At 42.1% G+C, this 22,171-nt stretch overlaps 1 protein-coding gene across 6 annotated transcripts in view; it reads right to left on the bottom strand.

Moving 5' to 3' along the window:
• TPD52L1 (TPD52 like 1) overlaps positions 1-22,171 on the bottom strand; it is a 96,948-nt gene that overhangs the window by 10,314 nt on the left and 64,463 nt on the right. For 4 of the 6 annotated variants that reach the window (XM_059399132.1, XM_059399133.1, XM_059399136.1 and 1 more), the window contains exons 3-4: positions 14,671-14,819; positions 3,654-3,755 (exon numbers count right to left, since the gene is read on the bottom strand). In XM_059399132.1, the coding sequence (XP_059255115.1) occupies positions 3,654-3,755; positions 14,671-14,819 (251 nt within the window). Of the gene's footprint in view, positions 1-586; positions 602-3,653; positions 3,756-14,670; positions 14,820-22,171 lie in introns of all 6 variants that reach the window. The other 2 variants (XM_059399131.1, XM_059399134.1) reach the window with 1 other exon arrangement.

The raw sequence follows: 22,171 nt of genomic DNA, 5'->3' as shown, positions 1-22,171 counted from the left end.
AAGAAAAAAATCCACCACCTCTCCCCAAAGTATATAGTAAGATTCCAGCTAAAGGAGGGTTTAACTGGAAATTGCACACTTTTGAATGTGTGTGGTGCTCTGGTAACCTTTTCCCTCTTCAACTTCAGAAGGTACAGAAAGTTGAAGGTGAACCATCCCCATAACCGTTACAAGACGTTCAGAAAAACACAACAATCTAGAGAAAATAATTTCCTGTTTCTCGATTGTACCTTTACAAGTCTCATAAAAGCATCTATCTCTCAACTTCTGCTTTTCCTTTTTTCGCCTTTCAGTTCTGAGGACCTCTGCCAACGCGGGAAGAACTGAGAATGTAGGAAGGTATTCCTAAGAGACTGCTCAGCAAGTGAAAGCTGGTATAAATGATTCAGAAGTGAGATAACGATATGCTTAAATAAATTCAAACACATTAGATGCCCTACGCTCTGTGACTCCCTGGGCACGAACACACTCAGGAAAAGAGACCCAGTGTTTTGGCTGAGAAACACCCACGGTGTGAAGAAAGCAGTGGGTTCTGGGAAGGAAGGGAGCCGCAAGGGGCCGGTAGGGCCCTAGAGGCATTGCTTACCCGATCGAGTGAGACCTGCAGCCCGGGCAGCATAGGAGAGAGCAGGACCAGAGTTAGCATATCAGCACTGCAGTACCCTTGTGCCCCCTCTCAAGAACCCAGGAGCAAAGATGACATTGACTCCATTCATTACTCTCTAGGAGTATATTTTTAATGTGTCTTAACAATCACTGTACCAACCTGTTATAAGCTGCACTTCTAACTATTGTTCTCATGACTACAGAGAGAGGGTTGGACTCTAACAGAAGTTCCATGCTTCCTCCAAAGAGCCTCATCTCCTTGTTCACACTTGGTTTGAACAAATGATTGACTGAGAAGTTCCAAAAAGATGCTGGCATTCTTACAAAAACGATTCCAAGAGCTTTGATCACTTCAGAGTACTTTCATAAATGTGTCCCCGTTTTAACTTTGCAGGAAGTGTTTTAGTTAGGTAGCTGTGAACAATGTTATCTTACCGGTAGAGAAAGAGAGGGGGCAGTTCCCTGACGGGGTGATGGGGACGCAGTCAACAGCAATTGGGATAAAATGAGAATCTTAGCTTGAAAAATATGACTTGTTTTTATAAAACACATCAATTTAAATCCTCACAGAGTGCTTTTTATTAACATATTAAAAGGCCCAAGTTCTAAGTTTTTAAAATCTGTAAGTTTTAACTTGTAATAATTTTTTTAAAGAAATGACTGGTACAAGTTCTAAGTTTTTAAAATCTGTAAGTTTTAACTTTTAATAATTAAAAAAAAAACAACTGGTATCCGAACTTTGCTGGCAATCTTTTTTAACAAGTTCAGAAATTTTTTCCCAGAATGCACAAAGGAATTTTATAGTATAAATAACAGGAATACAGGATAATATGATATTTTATACTAAAAAAGGGGTTCAAAGTAAAATGTGATACAACTCTTAAATTTCTCTATTATTTTATAAATTGGCAAATCAATTTAAATGAAAAATTAAAAACTTACTTTTTCTCAGTTAAGAATCTTTACTAATCAAAATTCAAGTAATTTTCAAATATGAGTTTCCCATATGTTACTTGTTCTAGCGTAATTGAAAACTAAACATTTTTTGTAATACTCGTTGCTTTCATAGTGACTGATCCTCAGTTATATATGTTAGATGTTTTAGTTTGAGAAAAATACAGGTCTGAATTTTGCAAACTCTACAACATATTACAGGACCCTCATTGAGTCTCCAGTATTTTTAGCCACAGTTTATAATGAAAGTACTGTATCCTCTATATAGAGAAACAATTAATGGAAAGTTTGAAACTTCTGGAAAACAGATCATTCATTACCCTAAATAAAGCCACATTGAAACAGAAGAAAAAGAAGTTAACACAATTTTGATGTTACAACCAGTGCATGTATGAACAGGAATGTGTTAACATATTGAGTTAATGAACGGTCTTCATTTTCGTCCTCTTAGCAAAATGAACAAAATCTTTGTGAAATACCACAGTGCCCTCGTGCTGATGTACACTCCCTCATTTCCACACGTGGGAGTCACCTTGTGAATGAGATGGTCACTTAGGATAAAAACTAGCATTTATTGAGTGCTTAATCAATGGCAAGCTCTCTTCTACAACTTTCATAATAACCTGATGATCATGTTACTCTTACCTGGTTTCGTAACTGAGAACACCTAGGTACAGGTGAGCTAAGTTACATGGGTCCTCCTCATAACCTGACCGCCTGACACCAAATCACTTAAGAGCTTGTTACAAATGCAGATTCCTTGATCCAGGACCTACTGAGGCATGATCTCCAAGAGGTGGAGTCTGGAATATGTATGGTAAACAGGCTTCAGAGGTGTTTGTAAAGCCTCCTGAATTTGGAGAAATAACACTCTAGTACAATGCTGTGGTTCTAGAGTTCCAGTGAAGGTTTCAACTAAGTACGTGGAGGACAAATTTTATAAATATGGCAAAATATATTTTCTTGGAGACAGCAGGTAAGAAGGGATTTTCTGTTCTGAGAAATTATTTAATTAGTTTAGATAAATGTTTTAATGCCATTGACATGACAGCAAATTTTATTTGTAATAAAATGAGGGTTAATTAATAATCCAGAAGGTTTACCTATTCATTACATGCAACCTCTGAAAAATTTCAGTTGCTTTTCTTATCACATTATTAACAACTATGAAGATAAAACAATGTATTCAGACTCATGCATATGGAGTTACTTAACTCTAGCTGCACAAATGCCAACTTGTTAAGGTAGTAGAGGGGCACAATCCAGTAGTGTATGAAACCCAAAATAACTTAAACAGAACGATATAAATATTTGCCTCTAGGTATCAAGTTTGTAGGGTAATTAAGAAATGGTTTCAGAATCCAATGAAAATTTATATGCAGTTTTAAAAAAAAAGACATTTGAAATGTATACATCAAAAGTTTTTTAAAAAAATGAAAGTAACAACTCTCTATGAGATAACTTACTAAAAATACTATAGAAAATAAAAATGGTCAAAACTGCACTAGTTCCTCTGGCGCCTATAGGGAGGACACTTGGTTCTCAGTTCAAAATCCTGATGTTCACCCTAATGGGATATAAAATGTAATATTGAAAATAACCCAAATGTGCAAGGACTATATACCATGGCCCCTTTTTGGAATAAAAGAATAAATAGGTATGTATTCAGCATAGAAAAAAAGCCTAGATGGATGAATACGAAAATGTAACCTGGAATGGTTTATCAGAGCCTAGTCCACTGAATGCATATTTTAATTTACTGTTTAAATTTTAATGAAGAAAAATCAGTATGTGCTGCTTTCGTTTGAAATCCCCCCTTATTACCAGTAATTAAAGGAGCCCTGGATCTTCTATTTTTACTAGGTAATGTCCTCGTAGAAAGGGCATGTTCAGGACCAGGCTCACTAAGCAGACCAACAAGCAGAAAACTCCCCATTATAAAAATCGATCTCAGTCACCAATCATTATCAGCCACAAAACATGTTAATCCAATTTAAAAAGAATGTGTTAGGAGAGGAGCCCATAGAGAAAGCTCCCCTTCCCTCAGAAGGCCCAGGGCTTAGCAGCATCCCCATGGTTCTGCCCCACACTACCTCATATCTCCAAACTTCTTGCTGATGGCCGTCCCCACGTTGCTGAAAGCTGCAGTTGCCTTCTGCCCTGCGTGACTCAGCGTTTCGTGTGTTTTCTTGTAGCTGGAAGTAAACAGAATCGTAGAAACACAGCTTATACGTGATGATCGCCCACAGAACATTCCCCATCCTTCTCCCTCCTTACTTTGAAAATTCCTTTTCTAAACAGCTTTATGAAGACAATGATCCACAGAAGTTAGTGGTTCTATTCATTGTCTGGGGATGAGGGATGGATGGCTGCCCATCGGTGGGAAAGTCAGACTGCTCAATCTGAATTCAGGGAAAATATCCATAGATAAGTGTAACATGCCGATCAGTCGTGTAACCGCAAACAGACATGCTCTCAGACTACAGTTGTTCTTGAAGTGTGCGTTCAAACTCTTTGAAGAGACATTCTCCAAAAAACAGCCAATGAAGGTAACACAGAAACGAGATAGTGTGTATTTCAAGGAGAAGAATCAACTTTTATTGTTCAGGGGTCAAATTAACCAGAAAGGGGCAACATATAACTAGTATTTCGCTTATTTTTCTAGCATTTATGCCTGGGAATAGGCTAGAAGGGCACATGATCTTAAGAAAACATAGTGACCTTTTTTCAAAGAGTTTTAGGAAGATAATTCAGCAATGGTCTGTTCATTGGCCAATGTTCCCACTAGACTGACTCCTTGAGGACTTGGAGTAAAAGCCAAAGTCCATACAACGGCCTCACGATGATTGTACACAAGCTTGTCCTCTCGGCCCCCTGCTCCAGGCCCCAGACCTTCTCACCGGTCCTACTAGGCCCCATCCTGCCTTAAAGCTTTTGATCTGGCTGCTCTGTCACATGATCCCATCATATCTGGCAGGAAAAAAAAGGAGGGGAGGGTTTTGTTGTCTTGTAAATGTCCCACTTTGAAAAATTAAAAAGAGCAAAGCGGGCAGCCTTAGTCAGATTGTGAAAGTCACCTTTTGCTGTCGATCAGGGCCAGAGACCCCTGGGGCCTTGGCCACGTGGGTGTCAGCAGCATAGAGCATACAGCTGGGTTCTGGGGGTTGGGGAAAGGGAAGCAAGGGAAGAAGGAGCACAGAGCCCCCACGTAGCACTGACTCTGTACAGCCTAAAAGGGGGCTCAAGGGCAAAGTAAAGAAAGACCCTGCAGCATCTATGACCTCTGTGTGAAGCTGGGACCGGAGACTAGGTAGGGAATTCCTGCTTCCGTTGCTCTTGCATTTCTACAGGAATTTCTTGCAATTAGAGCAAATATTTAACTTCCGCTTGTACCTGTTCCTTGTAAACTGTTCACTGTAGTTTATATACTGGAGAACGCTTTGCATTTTGAGATGAGGTGACTTTTGGACACGTGTGTATATATCGCATTCTGAATTTGACGGCTTAATTTCAAAATAGCCAGAGGGAAGCAGTAAGTTAGGGTTCGGGTTAGCTAGCTACATTATGTTTTAAACACACTCGTCTAGAACAAAGTGTGGTGGGTATACACAGGCTTCCAACTACTTTAGTGAAGTATTAGTGACATTAAGTCCTCACCATGAAAAGTGCAACTCCATACTTAGGTGAAATTTCAAAGTTTAAAACCAACCATATGGAGAACTCAAAGGCCTGTTGAAGAGAGACTTTTAGGACTGTTCAATATTTTTTTTTTTTTAAAGATTTTATTTATTTGTCAGAGAGAGAAAGCTTACAAACAGGGGGTGTGGTAAGCAGAGGGAGAAGCAAGCTCCCTGCTGAGCGAGGAGCCTGATTTGGGACTTGATCCCAGGACCCTGGGATCATGACCTCAGCCAAAGGCAGACGCTTAAACCAAAGGAGCCACCCAGGCATTCCAGAACTGTTAAAGTCTTTATTTCTAAGGATTACATAATGTTAAATCTGAAAGGCACTAGAATGCAATTTCTTCATACTACAGATGACGGGACTGAGGCCCGGAAGAACTGTGTGACCTTTTAGAGACAGAGACAGGGCTAGGACTAGTGTGCCTGCCTTCCGGCCGGATGTCTTCTCACCTTGGAGATGACAGACTTTGGAAGGTAGGTTAGGTCAGCTGTCCATAGCTCAAGTATTTGTGGAGAAAAGTAGTAATAGTGCATCTGAAGACTTCTAAGATGCACCTCTTTCCCCACATTTTTACACCTCTCCTCCCTAAACTAATGACCGCATTTCTTAAAAACAATCACGAGACATCCTACATACATTAGAGACCGATAATAGAGGGACAGAGATTGGGGGGGTGGGAGGCAATGAGACAGGGTGGTATGGGAAGAAGTGGCTTCCTGAACAAAGTAACCAGGGATCCCGTGAGAAATAGGCCAGTGGGCTCAGAGCACTTAAAAGCTCTAAGAAGCACTACTCACAGCACAGCGTAAGCCAAGGGTCCCCCTGGAGCTTTTTACCACACAGACCCTGTACGCTTACACTGCGTTCTAATTGGGCTCGATCCTAAAACTGAATGAAGTCATACACATCCCTACCAGAGGCGAGGCGCTCACATCTTGAAAAAAGACCCTCCTGGCAGGCCACTGAAAACCCTGAAGGATGTCATTCCATTTATATCTTACTCCCTGAATTGTGCCATGGAATTTGGCGCACAGTCCTGACTCCTAATGCTTAAAACAAGCTCTCAACCTTATCACATCAAATTACATTCAGTAATATTCAAATAATGAAAAACAACTTAAACACCAACCTTCTGGTTCACCTGACGACCTTGTAATTTAAATGGAAATGGTATTTAGCATTTTAGATGATGTCTCTTATTTTAAGCTAAATATAGAGTTACACCATTGCTGAGTCACATATGTGATGCAAAGAGAACGAATACATTCTCCTGAAACAAACATCAGAATGTTACGGGACGCTCAGCTTGCTGTCCGTTGTGCATGGGGAGGCAGAAAGAGGGGAGCAGATGCTCCCAGCGATCCGTGTTACGTGCCTATCCTCTGTGTGCCTGTGATGCACTTTGCACACTGTGACGCTCTTTCCTAACACATTTTTTACTTTGTTCCCATTACGGTTTTTGAGTCTGCCTCCATGACCTGCGTGTACTTCCTGAGGGCAAGGGCTGCATCTCGTTCATCCGCCCCGTGTCCCCCGAGGCCTGGATAAGCCGGGGCGAGGGCCACAGGAGGCCCGGGGAAGGAAAGAGAGTCCAGGCAGAATGCCAGACTAAGACTCTCAGGACTTGGCAGCGTGCGGCTCCTGGCTCTGGAGGAAGGCCATGGAAGCCTGCCGGGGAGGGAAGGGCAATTTGTCCTCGTGGGCTTCGGAGCGATTCCAGCCAACAGCAGCTATGTGGGAACCTGTGTCCCAACAAGGCTGGCATCTGGTCCAGGCCTGAACCTTTTTTAGGTAGAAGTGTAACCGTGCTAGCAAACAGTAGCTCACACTTACCGCGTATCTCTATGCGTTAACTCACTGAAGACTTCTGACTGGGAGATTTTTTTAAATTAAGGGTATAAGTAAACCTTCTACTTTTCACTGAAAGTCAATGGGAACACAGGCTTTACTTTTCAGAGATCATCTGGCTGGAACGGATAGTCCTTTTTTTTTTTTTTTTTCAGCTTTACTGAGGTATGAATGGCAAAATTGTAAGATGTTTAAAATGTACATCGTGATGATTTGATAGACACACACATTGCGAGAACTCCTCCCACCTAGTTAATACACATCCATCACCTCGCATGTTTTTATATCTATTTTGGTGAGAACATTTAAGACCTACTCCCTTTGCAAATTTCGATTACACAATGCAGGTACCAACCAGAGTCACCGTTACAGGTCAGAGCCTCAGACTTTTATTCATCTTATAAAGGGAAGTTTGCATTTGCCAAAATTTCCCTATGTCCCCCACTCCACTGCCCCTAGCAGTCACCCTTCTACTCTCTGCCTCTAAGAATTTGACTTCTTTTTAAATTTTTTTTAGATTCCACATATGAGTGATGCCACACAGTATCTGTCATTCTCTGACTTATTTCACTTAGCCTAATGCCCTTGAGATTTGTCCTTGTTGTCCAAAGGCAGGATTTCCTTCTTTGTCATGGCTGAATGATATTCCATGGCGTATATATATGCCACATCTTTTTCTTTTCTTTTTTTAAGATTTATTTATTTATTTTGAGAGAGAGAGAACACAAGCAGCGGTGAAGGCAGAGGGAAAAGGAGAAAGATTCTCAAGCAGACTCCCTGCTGAGCACAGTGCCCAGTGTGGGGCTCAATCTGATGATGCCTCTGAGTTCAGGGGCTGAGCCAAGACCAAGAGTTGGGCGCTTAACTGACTGAGCCACCACGCACCCCTACACCACATCTTCTTTAAGGAATGGATAACATTTACTGGCCAGAACAGGCTGGCCAGCACACTGACAAGGGGATCTTCAGCAGGGAGAGGTACAACTCTCTGCAAACCAAATAAAAGACATTCTATTATTCTACTGATTTTTCATGCAGTTCCCCTTGTCATGCCTTACGGATTTGAAAGTAGTATTCATAATCAAAAGGAGAAAGCATGTCTTCTAAAATGTTTTGACTTAAAGCATTTTTTTTTTAACACTCCAATAGAAGAATTAAAAATCCAGAGTCCTTTTACAAGAAGGTATTTTATAGCACAGATACATCTTCTATTACGGGATTTTAAGAAGATTATCATTTTAACAGTTGCCCAGGCAGCATCTCACCAGAGATGCAGAAGTGTTCAGGCTTATTTTCTTCAGGAGGTTCCCTAAACATGTAACCAAAAAAGATTTACCACTTGAACCTGGAAGAGAAGAGTCTATCTCCTGCTTTGTGTGGTAAGATGAAAGGCAAAAGGTAAGCAGAATAAACAGCTGTCTGAGAGATTGACTGTGTGTATCTTTTGAAATGAGGTCTTTAATCTTCACTGGCACTTCCCAACTCAACGGTATTACGACAGGCTTCTCATAAAAGAAGAGGTAACAATCATTACCGACTATAATGGTTTGGAAGTCTTAGAAGCACAAAATCAAAGAGTAAATAAATCAGAAACTAAACTTCAATTTTCAAGGACTGCACATTTTTTTTTAAGGCTGCATTTTCCTGCTCTTTATAAGGATGAAGTTATTAATTGTTCCAAAGGGAGGGAATTGTCCCCAAACCTTCTCCCCTTGGCAGACCTACTGTCTGGTCTGCAGTAGAGCTCATAGGGGCTTACTAGTGGAGAAAGGGTTAGCAGAGGCTGCAGACTTATTAAAATGAAGCCTATCAGTTTGAATAGCCCACAAGAATGTCAGATTTCTGAATTCCTACTCCTTCTACCTACAGAAGAGGTTCAGTTTCTTCTCCTGTAGCCTCCCTACCTCTAATACTTCAAAGTCTCCCACCTCCCTGCTGCCTCTTTAAAGCCTAAAAAGACAACACAAAAAAGCAGCAGAGAACAAACAATAACAAAAACCCTTAAGACTATAATAAAAAAGGGAGGTGATAGGAATTCTGGTGTGTGTTCTTAAAGTCTCTCAAATCAAAGCAAGACAGAACTATGACAGAAACAACAGCAACAAATAACCCCGAATACAGATGATCTTTTGACCTGCTACTGTACCGTTATCTTTCCATAAAGGAGATAATTTCAGTATGCTGTGTAATTATTTCTACTCATTCCATCCTATTCCTACTTGAATCCTACCACAGGCTAAAATATGCCAAGATCCTTCTTCATTAACATATCATAGATTTTCTTTTCAGTATAAATCAAACTAAATAGGTCATGATTGCTTAATCAGTATGCAAAGTATTGCCTCTGGGAATCACCTTCAATCCTCTGACAGCTAGAATTTTTTTTAGTGCTTTGAAATTTAATTCGACCCAACCTAACCCTACCCAGCTCCTCATTCCCTCCCATCAACATTTTCATCCTATGCGGTATAGATCTTGTTCTAGAATGGGTATCATGGCACTAACAGCAGGGATTTAATTAATTCAAGGGTGAAAACAGATTCTGTAACCAAGCCCCCCCCACCCATGTCATTAGGACCTTTCCCCCTCCCTCGGCAGCCAAGAAGAGAGGGTAGGAGAAAGGAGCGCTCCTGAAATTATGTTACTGATATACTTATGCCTCCTTCTTAAGAAAAGGATTGATTCTTCCTTACAAAGGGAGGCTCACATCATTCCTAAAAGAGTGAGGAGGAGTCCATGATCATCCACACTGATTAAACAATCTCTGAGGAACTTTCGCGTAGTCCTGTAGCTTGCGATGAGATCAATATGCAGACGACTCCCCCTGTTTATTTCCATCCCTGCCCCGTCCCCTGAGTGGACCTCTCGACAGAGAGAAACTCGTGTGTCACCAAAACCAATTCTTGAGTCTCCCTGCTAGACTTGTTTTCTAGAACAGCAAACAGGCCTACGAAGTATGACACCATTCTGCCTGCTTTACGATTGGCTCACTGAATCCTCACTACCTATGACATAGGTACTAATATGATCTCATCTCACCGATGCTGGGGACCTAGAGTTCAATCCACACAAATGGAGTCCATAGCCCACGGGCTTAGCCTGATGCAAGGAATGCCCGCTGCTGTAAACCGTCCCAGTGCTCAACGGGCTGCCACTGTCAAAGACCAGACAGTCACATTTGATCCTTGCATTTCCCTCCTCTCCCACCCCCAAACCTTTGGGAACCCCCCCGGCCTGGCCTCTAAATCCTGTCCCCTCTCTGTCCCTCACTATCCTCACCAAAGTGGACTAAGACAGTCGTCTCAGAAATGATTTTCCAGTCTCCACTCCTGCCTCTCTCCATTCTGTAGAACACAAAGAAACCAGAGTGATTTTTTTTTTTTTTTAAGGTGAATCGGAACAGATTACTTCCTGCTTCAAACCTTACAGTGGCCTCCAGAGCCCTTGGAATAAGAGTCCCAGTTCTCCCCTTGGTCTGGGAGGCCCCCGAGGACCTGACCTCTACCCCCATCTCTCCATTTCAAAACGGCTTCCGGCCTCGGGGTCTTTGCAGCAACTTTTGCCTCAACCCCAAAGGTCTCTCTTACATCATCACAAGACGGGATCCTTCTGGTCATTCAGATGTCAGCTCAGAGTAACCTCGCAGGACAGCACTAGGACAGGACTCCCCTGCCTGGGACTCTGTCACAGCGGCTTCTGCCCTGTCCTCTAGCCCGTCAGCCTCTGCTTTCTTATCACAGGACTTCTGACAGCTCCTCTCATCGTGGCTTTGTCACGGGTTTCGTGCTCTTTTCAACACTCTACGAAGCTAAGAACTTTGTTCATCTTGTTGAATCCCATATCCTGAGGGCTTAGATTAGCTCCTGGGTAGTAACAACACTTAAGACATGGTGGGCAAATGAAATGTCATGACCCTTTTAATGGCTTTCTAGTGCCTGTGGAGTAAGAGTAACTCTATTAACAGGAACCACAAGGCCCTGTGTAACCCCTGGCCACTTTTCCCTGCTGTCTCCGAAACATTAATGAACTGGACTGCTTTCCCCGGGGGGGGTGGTGGGGAGAGGGAGCCTTCTCTCCTTCTGGCCATCAGCAGGCTGCGCCTCCCTCAGGAGGCTCCCCCTGCCCCTCCAGGCCTGATGAAGTTCCCACTCATCCGTCAGAGCTCTGCTGAAGCATCCATCTCCTGCCTTGAAAAGCCTTCCCTGAGGCCCTAGGCAAGGTTCAGTCTCCTGCTTCACACACAACACTATTTTCCTTCACGTCACTCCTCATATTTACTCTTTAACTACTTATTGGGAATATCTTATAAAATACACAAAAACAAAAACCAAACTCTGTTGTCCTGACTAGTCTTTCAGCTCTGTAACCCTAGGGAATAGAATCTATTCATTTAACTGAAAGACCCCTCCCCTAGAAAGACCCCTCCCTTAGTAGACAGATAGGATAACTAACCGCTTGTTTGCTTTTCTGTAAACCGCTGGCTTTTAGGTATAGACCAGGTTATTAATTAGGTTATTAATTGCTTATTAATCACTCTTTTGCCCTTCTGTAACCGCTTGGCTTATAGAAATAATAGAGACGCCATGATGGCATTCCTACCTTCCCCCTTCTTGTTCCCCTTTCCCGCCTCTCTCCTCCCGCGCTCGGGCCCTCAGAACCAATCAGCTTGTTCCCCCTTCCCGCCTCTCTTCGGCGCGCGCGGGTCCTTAGAGCCAATCAGCAAACTCCAAGTATGCCTTTTTCAAAGTTCAAACTGTCCACCAATCAGTTGCGCCCCACCCAAAACTTGTTTGTACCTTCCTATAAAAGACCCCGCTTCTCTCCGGTCGGGGTGCTCGGTTAGCCGGAGCTACCGACCACCCCGTGACAATAAACCTCTTGCTGTTTGCATCCAGTGGCAGTGTTGGATTCTTGGGTAAGGGGATCCGCGGGTCTTTCAAACAAAAGGCTTGCTCCTAACTAGACTGCCTGACTACAGAACCAACTTGTTCTTCAAGCACGAGGAAACCGGAGACTATGTATTTTCCCGCGTGGGAGGAGGCTACCCACCCTCCTTGAACTTGCTCCCTCTAATTCCGCGTCTCCCATGACTGTGAATCTCTCCCCACCCAGCCCCCTCAGACCAGGGCAAACCTGACATAGCCTCTGCCCAGACATGGGCTGCTCCGTCCCTCCCCTCAGCAACAGGAGCGCCGGAGTCATCCTGCCCTCTGTTGGGTTAGCCCGCTCCTGCAGTGTGCTTAGGGAGGCCAAGCAGCAAGATCCTGCCTGGGTCTTACACCCTCAAAGGAGGTTCAGATCAGCATGACAGGAGGCGCCCAGGACCAGGATGCTGGAGCTTGTTCCTCCTCACTCTGTCAGGGCCATTAAGTGGTTTAAGCCACCAAAGTGCAAAGACGGAAGCCCAAACTACTGACAGAGAAGCTCACTTAGTAGTGTTGCCATATATAATTTACATTGATAAACACCACCATGCGTTCTCTTAAGGTCTTCCATAATTGTCACCATTGGGTCGGAGAAGGTTAATTTGCCCCCGGAGATAACTCCATGGGCTCCCTGGCTCCATCCTGCCCTACTCTGGGCTGTGCTCTGATGCTGCTGGTTTGAGCCCTTGGGGAACACCAGCATAGGAGCGGATAAGACTAAGAGGCTGTGGCAGGGGAAGAGAACATTCTTCTGAACATGGAACCTAGGGGAAGCAGAGTGGGGAGACGCCAAGTTCCTTTAGATGGAACTCTTCGTACAAAGGGCCCCTTCACTGGGTCTTAGGGCTTAGTTTTCTGCAGCCAGCAGGCAGAGCTGGCCACCGGCAAAACTGAAGTGCTTGCTGTCCACTGGTACTTGTTCCTACTGCCAGGCCTATCTAAGTTGGGAGAAAAGTACCTGCAAAGAGAAAAATTGATTTCCACTAAAATATTAGGAATGCAATCTTTATCATCCAGTGGATAATGCCAGGGAAGAAAATGCATAATACAAAGACAAAAACTGGGGGCTAATGTTAGGGTCAGGGATAGGAACTTTCTCTATCGGCCCTTACCCCCCAACTGAAAGAAAAAGAAAAATTACATCATGAGGTGGGCACCTTCTTCCCTTTGATACAAGAACACCTGGCAAGCAAAAGATTTTAAATCATTAGAAAAGCACCACCGTAGTTGAGTAACTCATGTAATTTAAAGAGTAATCCAATGAAAGTATGATTGTTCAATATCCAAAGTTATTTTGTATCTTGCCTAATATCAGACAAAAAGATAATGGGGGAGCCTAAACCATTTCTGGTGGTGTGAGCAGGAAAAACTCACTTTTCCTGTGTGTCTCCTTTGCTGTTGGGCCGACCCCCACACTCACAACACATTGGACACTGGACACATAGTTTTTCCCTCACCAAGCAAATCTGGGACACCAGCTGGGTGTCCTAAAATTTAAGGCACTGCATACTGGGTGACAGTGTCAGCTCCCACAGGGTCAATCCTACAACACCGCCGCCCTCATCCCCCTTCAGATACCAATGGCAAGTGCAGGTTATCGCCCGTGTGCTTCTGGCCAATGGGCCATAAATTGGAGGTGCCTATAACCTCCTCCTCAAGTTTGTTTAATTTGCCAGAGTGGTTTCAGAACTCCGGAAAATGGTTTCCTTACTAGATGACTGGTTTATATAAAAGGATATGACAAAGGGTACAGACAGGGCAAGGTGTATAGGGAGGGCTGTGGGGCTTCCATGCTCTCTCTTGGTGTGCCCCTCCCCCAGCATTGTCCTGTGTCCATCAACCCAGAAGCTCTCTGGAGACCATGTTTTGGGGATGTTAGGTACGACCCGTCATTAACTCCATTTCCAGCCCCCTCTTCTCTCTCTGGAGGAAAGGGCACGGCATTCCAAGTCCAAGCTACTAATCATGGCTTGGTCTTTCCTGTGACCGGCTCCCCCATCCCAGAGTCACTGAGAATTACCTCATTAGAACAAAGAATACTACCACTACTCTGGAAATTCCAAGAGATTTAGGGAGTCTGTGTCAGGATCCAGGGAGAGAGAGCACACGAGCGCGTGCGTGCGTGCGTGCACACACACACACACACACACTTCTATGATCTCACATGGCCTTACCGCAGCTCTAAATACTCTCTAGAGTAGATGAAAAGCATACCCCCAAAGTATAAGCATTCCTTTTTAAATCAGTGGGCAACAAGTCTGTACTAAACCTGCCAACCATTTGGTATAGAAACTGAAAATCTGTAGTGAATGCTGAGTATTTGAGGAAAAAGCACCTGTCCGTTTAGAACTGTATGAGAAAACATAAAGAGAGAAATATCTACTTCAGGAATGTTTAGAAGTATCTAATTCAGAGAAAAAATACAAACCCATAAAAGTCATCTGGTGGACAGTTTAATTTCATGAAGTTACTTTTCAGAGTCTACACCAGACAGTGTATTTAATGATTATTCATATTTATTTTATTTCTAGAGAAAATATTTTTCCTAGCCACAAGTTCCAAATCAGTCTCATAGAAAAAACCCAAAACCCAAAACAGAAGAAGTGAGAGACAGCAAGAAGTGATTTTTTAGAAATTCTGTGGCTAGACTTACGCAGTCGAGGTCTGCATGTCGTGCCAGCTTCTGCTGAAATTCTGCTTCAATTCGTTCATCAGGTTCATGCCGAGTTTTTGCTTTATCTCAACCAGATGCCTTTCTTTAGCCGATAAAACTTGCCGTAATGTTGTGATTTCGTCTTCGAGCTATAGGTAGGAGGGAAAGCGATGCGGAAAGATGTGAGGGCAGTTGAAAGACACACCTGCAAAGCGCTCGGTGCTCTAAAGCTGCCCGGCGCACCACTGTATTCCAGGCCCATGTTTACTTCTAGCCAACACATCCCACAGTGATGACGGTCTGATATTTTGAAGTAGAAGCAGATTTCTTTAGTTTTAATGATTATAAAAGCAATCATTGCTCCTTATAAAAAATTCAGACAGCAAAATATAAACAAGAATGATTACCTCTAATCCACTAGAAAATAGCCGCTACTCAACTTTTTGGCTTCTCATCTTCCAATTCCCCCCCCCCCCCCCCAAAAACGACAGGCTTGAACTCACAGCCCTGAGATCAAGAGTGAGCTGAGATCAAGAGTTGGACACTTAATCAATTGAGCCACCCAGGTGCCCACCTCCCAAAATGTTTTCTTTTCTTCTTCTTTTTTTTAAATATTTAATTTGCTCCTAAGAGCAACTTCATGTGTCACTGGTCAGTACTGTGTGTTTATTTTTATTATTATTTTTTTGTTTGTTTATCTTATTTTTATTTTTTTTAACATCTTAATTTAATTTAATTTTATTTTTTCAGTGTTCCAAGATTCATTGTTTATGCACCACACCCGGTGCTCCATGCAACACGTGCCCTCCGTAATACCCACCACCGGGCTCACCTAGCCCCCCACCCCTGTGTGCGTATTTTTTGCCCATCACACATCACTGCATTGATGCGGACACTGACTGGGCAGACACTGGTTTTGCCAAGCTAGTGCCTCAGGAGGGGAGAACAAGGTGGGAGAGGATGTATGCAAGAATGTGATTCGTGGGTCTTTTTCTTTTTAACAATGTACTGACAAATAATTGATGTATAATAAACCACCCATATTTAAAGTGTATAGCCTGTAAGTTTTGACATATGTGTTACTCTGGTGAAGGCATCACTGCTACCGAGAAAGGGAACATGCCCATCACCTCCAAAAATCTTCTAGGTCTTCGTTGTCGTTCCTCTCTCTTCCTTCCCCCACCCCGCCTCCCGGGTAGCCGCTCGCTGGTCTTTCTTTCACTCCACAGCACATACTCATTTTGTGTGCCTTTGTTCACTCGGTCTCATTACTTGAGGTTTTGGGGACTTATCCATGTTGCTGCATTATCACAGGTTCTACCCGTTTTATTGAAGAGCAGTATTCCTTGTATGGACAGTTTGTTACCTATTCACCTGGTGAAGGACATTTGGGTTTGGCCAATGCAAATAAAGCTGCCATGACCACTCATGTACAAGGGTATAGCGAGGATATATTTCTTCTTTCCACTGAATAAGAAGAAAAGCAAATCTCATAAAACTGCTCTTGTTCACTATGTAAAACAGTATGGAGATCCCTCAAAAGATTAAAAATAGAACTACCATACCACCCAGCAATTTTCCTTCTGGGTATTTATTCAAAGAAAATGAAAACATTAACTCAAAAAGGTGCATACACCCCCGTGTTCACTGCAGCATTATTTACAATAGCCAAAATATGGAAACAAGCTAAGCGTCCACTGATGGAAGAATGGAGAAAGAAAATGTCACACACACACACACACACACACACACACACACACACACACACACAAAGAGAGAGAAATATTATTCAGCCATAAAAAAGATGGAAATGTTGCTATTTATGACATGGATGGAACTTGAGGGTATTATGCTAAGTGAAATGTTATCAGACAGAGAAAAACAAATACCATAAGATGTCATTTATATGTGGAATCTAAAAAACAAAGCAAATGAAAACAAGCTCATAGATACAGAGAAGAGATTGGTGATTGCCAGCGGGAGGGGTGCGGGGGGGGGCGTGGATGAAATGGGTGAAGAAGGTGAAAATGTACAAACTTACAGTTATAAAATAGGCAAGTCACACACACAAAAACTGCCCCTGCAAATGTAATTTCTAACAAAGCAGCTCTTGTAAAATGCTCAGATTTTCGAGAGTGGTGCTATAACCTGTGAAAATCAATTTGAAACTCCATGAAATCTTTGATTCTGATTGTCGTATTTTATTCTGTTGTCATGTTTTATATTGCCCTGGTAATATTGCTTAAATGTACAAAATGATCCTGACTTCCTTTGTGAAGCCAGAAGAGAACTATCAGTACTCCCTTAGCCTCCCACATGCACAGGGGTCATAAAAAGCCTGACATTTTCACCAGATTTCTTATTTTTACAAATGTGGCCGCCGTGTCTCATCTACAGTCAGAATATCTAGCTCTACTTCTGACCACAAACCACATTTACACTAACACCATCAGTCATGAGGAGCAGAAGTGCTCCTCAGGTTACTGGAGATACAGCTGCTAAAAATGCCTCTCGAGAAAGACAGGCACCTTGGCACAGATTAGACTTTTTACTAGTGCAAGGAAGATTTTACCCCAATGGTGGACAGATCGGAATAGTGTAAAGCTTCACGGACATAAATAATCACTTCTGTAAAATAGGCAAAATTCTAAGTTGGAAGCATCTTAAATACTATGGTGGGGGAAAAAAAAAAACCCAATCTCTTGGAGTTTTTAATATCAGCAAATATCCTAGTAATCTCACATTAGTCATTTCTTATGTTTATGGGACAGTTTTCCAGTGTTCACAGGAATCTTTCTAACATGATTACCCATTCCACAAACATGTTCTAGTCAGTAGCACAGTCTTGAGGAGCAGGTCTTCAGTATGCAGACATATACTCACTGCTGCAAAAGGAGTCCACTTCAGGATCACCAAAGGGGGTCATGCTTTTGGTCTCCCCATTAAATGAGAACACATGGTTATTTTAAAATTAAACCCTCTATTCTTTCGCTATCCCGTCACATTCCACTTTTTCATATTTGTCAATGTGTCTCTTGCGTTTAATCTGTGGTCTGCTATTTCTCAAGGTTGTATCTCTAGCTGTCTTTCTGTAGCAGCCTTTTATTCTGTAAAAAAGACATTTTCTGCTTTCTTTTGCATCAATAATATGTTCTGAGTGACTGAAATTATTGGGAATCTTGGGTTTTTTTATCCATTGGGTAAGACTGCAATTTTCACTCTGTAATAAAAATAAGGGGACAATTTTTAACTGGCAGTAAGAACTTACAGATGTAGAGAAGAGGAAGGAGGCTCAAACATCTTGATATTCTCAACCTCCTATCTATGGGACCCTAGAAATGTATTCAATATTGGGGGGCAATAAGAGATTCATTAGTTATTTGAGGGAGGCAAGGGATTCGTAGTTTTCTTTTCTTTTCTTTTTTTTTTTTTAAGATTTTATTTTATTTATTTGTCATAGAGAGAGAAACGAGAGCAAGCACAGGCAGGCAGAGTGGCAGGCAGAGGCAGAGGGAGAAGCAGGCTCCCTGCCAAGCAAGGAGCCCGATGTGGGACTCAATCCCAGGACGCCGGGATCATGACCTGAGCCACCCAGGCGTCCCGGGATTCATAGTTTTCTAATGAAATCCTTAATCCCCCAGAAGTGAAGAGAAACACTAAAGTGATCAATTTACCAAACACCAACCTAAAGAAAGAACAATGAAGTCCCACACCTAATATTCTAGACATGGAAGCACACATTAAAAAGTATTTGTAAGGGGGCGCCTGGGTGGCTCGGTGGGTTAAAGCCTCTGCCTTCTGCTCAGGTCATGATCCCAGCGTCCTGGGATCTGGGATCGAGCCCCACAAGGGGCTCTGGGATCAAGCCCCACATAGGGCTCTCTGCTTCCTCCTCTCTCTACCTGTCTCTCTGCCTGCTTGTGATCTCTGTCTGTCAAATTAAAAAAAAAAAAAAGTATTTGTAAGGAACAGACTTTTAATGATAGAAACATGAACTTGGTTTACTCAGTTTGGTCTGTTCTCCAATTCTTTAATGAAATTCTCATCATTTCAATGAAACATTGAGCCTCACATTTCTTCAAGCTTTCAGGATATTTATCAGTGATCTAAATATATGCCAAAAAATCTATGAGCAAATTCAGAAATTGAAAAAAAAACACGTAATCTTCAATTATATTAGCTTGCAAGAATGAAAATGAGAACCCCGTCTCTTTCTACAGAACAGAGAGTTCTGCCTCACAGCAGAGTCTTTAATCACAAATATTTTAAATGATGCTCATGACGAGAGTCCACCCCTCATTCGACTAATGAGATTTTTTTGGTCTGGTTACACCAGTGGTTTTCAATTTCAGTTCGCATAAGAGTTACTCACTGGGCATATTTAAGATGCAGATTTTAATGTCCTAAGACTCTGATATCTTCAACTTGGTAGGGCCAGGCTACATACACTATTTAACCCGTGCTCCCAGATACTCTGAGGCTGGTGGTATGAAAACCTGATACCGTGAGTACCTCTCTGAGCCACAGCAAATTCCTTCTGGGATGAGGTGGAGTGCAGGTAAGTCATTAACGGAAGTGTTTAAGATATCCTTTCTGCTTTAACTTTAATCATTTCTTTATTATAAACTAATAGTCTGGTTCTTTGGTTTTCTGACTCCCTAGACGATCTGTTGGATGACCCATATTCATGATTAAGATTAGATACTGAAACTTGATTACTTAAATATGAATTAACAGGTGCATATTGGTGAGGATGTAGCAAAACTGGAAGCCTTGTACATGGCTGGGTAGGAATGGTAGGAATGGAAAATGGCCCCTGTGGAAAAGAGTCTGGTAGTTTCTTAAAAAGTTAAACATAAAATTACCATATGACCAACAATTCCACTCCCAGGTATATTCCCCAAAGAATATGAACAAATACCTGCATACACATGTTCATAATAGCACCATTCACAATAGCCAGATGGGAAAACAGCTGACATAGCCATCAATGGATGAACAGATACACAACTGCACTAGTCACAAAAATGGAGTATTATTCAGCCATAAAAAAGAATGGAGTATTGAGATATGCTACAACGTGGATGAACCTCAAAAACATCTGGCCCAGTGAAAGATGCCAGACACAAAAGGTCATCTCTTCTATGAAATATACAGGATAGTAAATCCATAGAGGCAGAATGCAGAAGGGGAAAAAGAAAGCAACTGCATAACAAATATGGGGTTTCTTTTTGGGGTACTAAAAATAGTTTGGAACTAGAGGTGGTAGTTACACAACATTGTAAGTATACTAAATGCTACTGAACTGTTCACTTTAAAATAGCTAATTTTATATCTCAATTAAAAATATAAAAAAACATAAATTAACCTGGAGTAGCTAATTAATTACCTTCAAAATGGAATTTGTGTTAGAAGATAGAAAATTTACTTTCCTATTTTATCTGCCACATTACATAAAATATCTAATTTATATCCAGGTGAAAATCTTTCATAAACTATTAAAGCATCATTATGATGCTTAGGAGTAAGAGAATTTGGTCTCTTGCATATACTACTTCAAGACCAGACTCCTCTCCTGGCTAATCATGCCTTTGGCTAAGACTCCTAGGAAGTAAGATCAAAATCCAGATACTACTTGAGAGAGTGCAATGGTTATTTTTATACGTCAACTTGGCTGGGCCATGGGATGCCCAGCCATTTGGTCAAATATCATGCTGCATGTACCCGGGAGGTATTTATTTATTTATTGCTTGCATAGGATTAACAACTGAATTGGTAGACTGAGTAGAGCAGATTGCCTTCCCAAGGTGGTGGGCCTCATCAAATCAGTTGAAGGTCAAAATAGAACAAAAGGGCTGACCTTCCTTCAGTTAATAAGGACTCTTCTTGCCTGGCTGCTTCTGAGTTGGGACATTGTTGTTCTTCTTCGTTCAGACTTAAACTGTAACATCCGCTGTTCTTAGGCCTCAAGCCTGCTGGCCTTCAGACGAGAGCTATATCATCAGCTACCCCGGGTCTCCAGCTTACTGACCGTAGATCCTGTGATTGTCAGCCTCGATAATCACATCAGCCAATTCCTTGTAAAATTTCTTTTTATAGATACATACATATATATTACTGGTTCTGTGTCTCTGAAGGACTCTAATACAGAAGGGTATTATAATAAGATATTACTGATTATGAACACTTCAGTTGTTCACTACTGAGTCCAGAAAGAATAAAGAAGGCCTTGAAGGAAGTAACTAAGAAAGACCCAGAGCCTAAGGCACTTCTTTGTAAGTCTATAAGACACGTGGCTTGAGGGTACTGTGTTCTTCCTGGGGAACCACACACAAAAGGAAGGAAGAAGAGCCCAAAGGGAGATGAAGGGAGCCTGAAAATTGGCTTTGCCTACTGGATCATGCTGCCTGTTGTTTTTCCTACTCCTATTAATGCCTATTTTTCTTGAGTCATTTTATCTAGAGGACACTGGCAGTATTTGATGGTTATATAATCATAAATTTATAGTACTAATGACAACATTTCATCCTTCTCAAAAGCCCAGGCACATTATGGAATACAAAGCGTAACATGCAGCTTAGGAACGTAAGAGTGGAATAGGATGGAAGCAGCACAGAAATAGTGAGCAAGTTTATTCAAAGACGGGGAAAGAGAGGGACTCCTGGGCGGCTCAGTGGGTTAAGCCTCTGCCTTCAGCTCAGGTCAGGATCTCAGGGTCCTGGAATCGAGCTCCGCATGGCGGCCCTCTGCTCAGCAGGGAGTTTGCTTCTCCCTCTGCCCCTCCCCCCGCTTGTGTTTTCTCCCTCTCTTTCTCTTTCTCTCAAACAAATAAAATCTTAAAAAAAGAAAAAAAAAAGGAGAGAAAGAAAAGAAAAACCTCAAAGAACATGTATGTAAAATCTCAAAAAAGATGTCAGGACCTAAAGGGAACAAATAACTGAAATAAAATAATATGTCTTTGTATACTGGTAAGGTTTGTAAGAAAACATATTCAAACACTGTTATTTAAAAATGCAAATATTATAAAGCGTCTGCCTTCGGCTCTAGTCATGATCCCTGGATCCTGGGATTGAGCCCCACATCGGGCTCCCTGCTCAGCGGGTAGCCTGCTTCCCCTCTCCCACTCCCCCTGCTTGTGTTCCCTCTCTCCCTGTGTCTCTCTCTGTCAAATAAATGCAATCTTTAAAAAAAAATGCAAATATCTTGGGGCACCTGGCTGGCTCAGATGGCAGAACACGTGACTCTTGGGGTCATGGGTTCGAGCTCCATGTTAGGTGCGGAGGTTCCAAAAAAAAAAAAAAACAACCTTAAAAAAAGTAAATATTTCTTTAAGCTATAAAATAATTCAAGATCATGACAAGTCTTAATTGCATACCTTCTATACAAAGACCACTGCACCAGTGTTGTGTTGGCCTCACAATGAAGAAACTTAAAAACACACATACTGCATGATCACAGTAATAAATGAAAGACTAAACTGTTCATATCAGGTTCCTCTTTT

This window comes from Mustela nigripes, chromosome 5 (assembly GCF_022355385.1).
Source record: "Mustela nigripes isolate SB6536 chromosome 5, MUSNIG.SB6536, whole genome shotgun sequence".
Taxonomy (NCBI): Eukaryota; Metazoa; Chordata; class Mammalia; order Carnivora; family Mustelidae; genus Mustela; species Mustela nigripes.
Note: the sequence above shows the minus strand (reverse complement) of the source record. Positions and strands in the feature narration are given on the sequence as shown.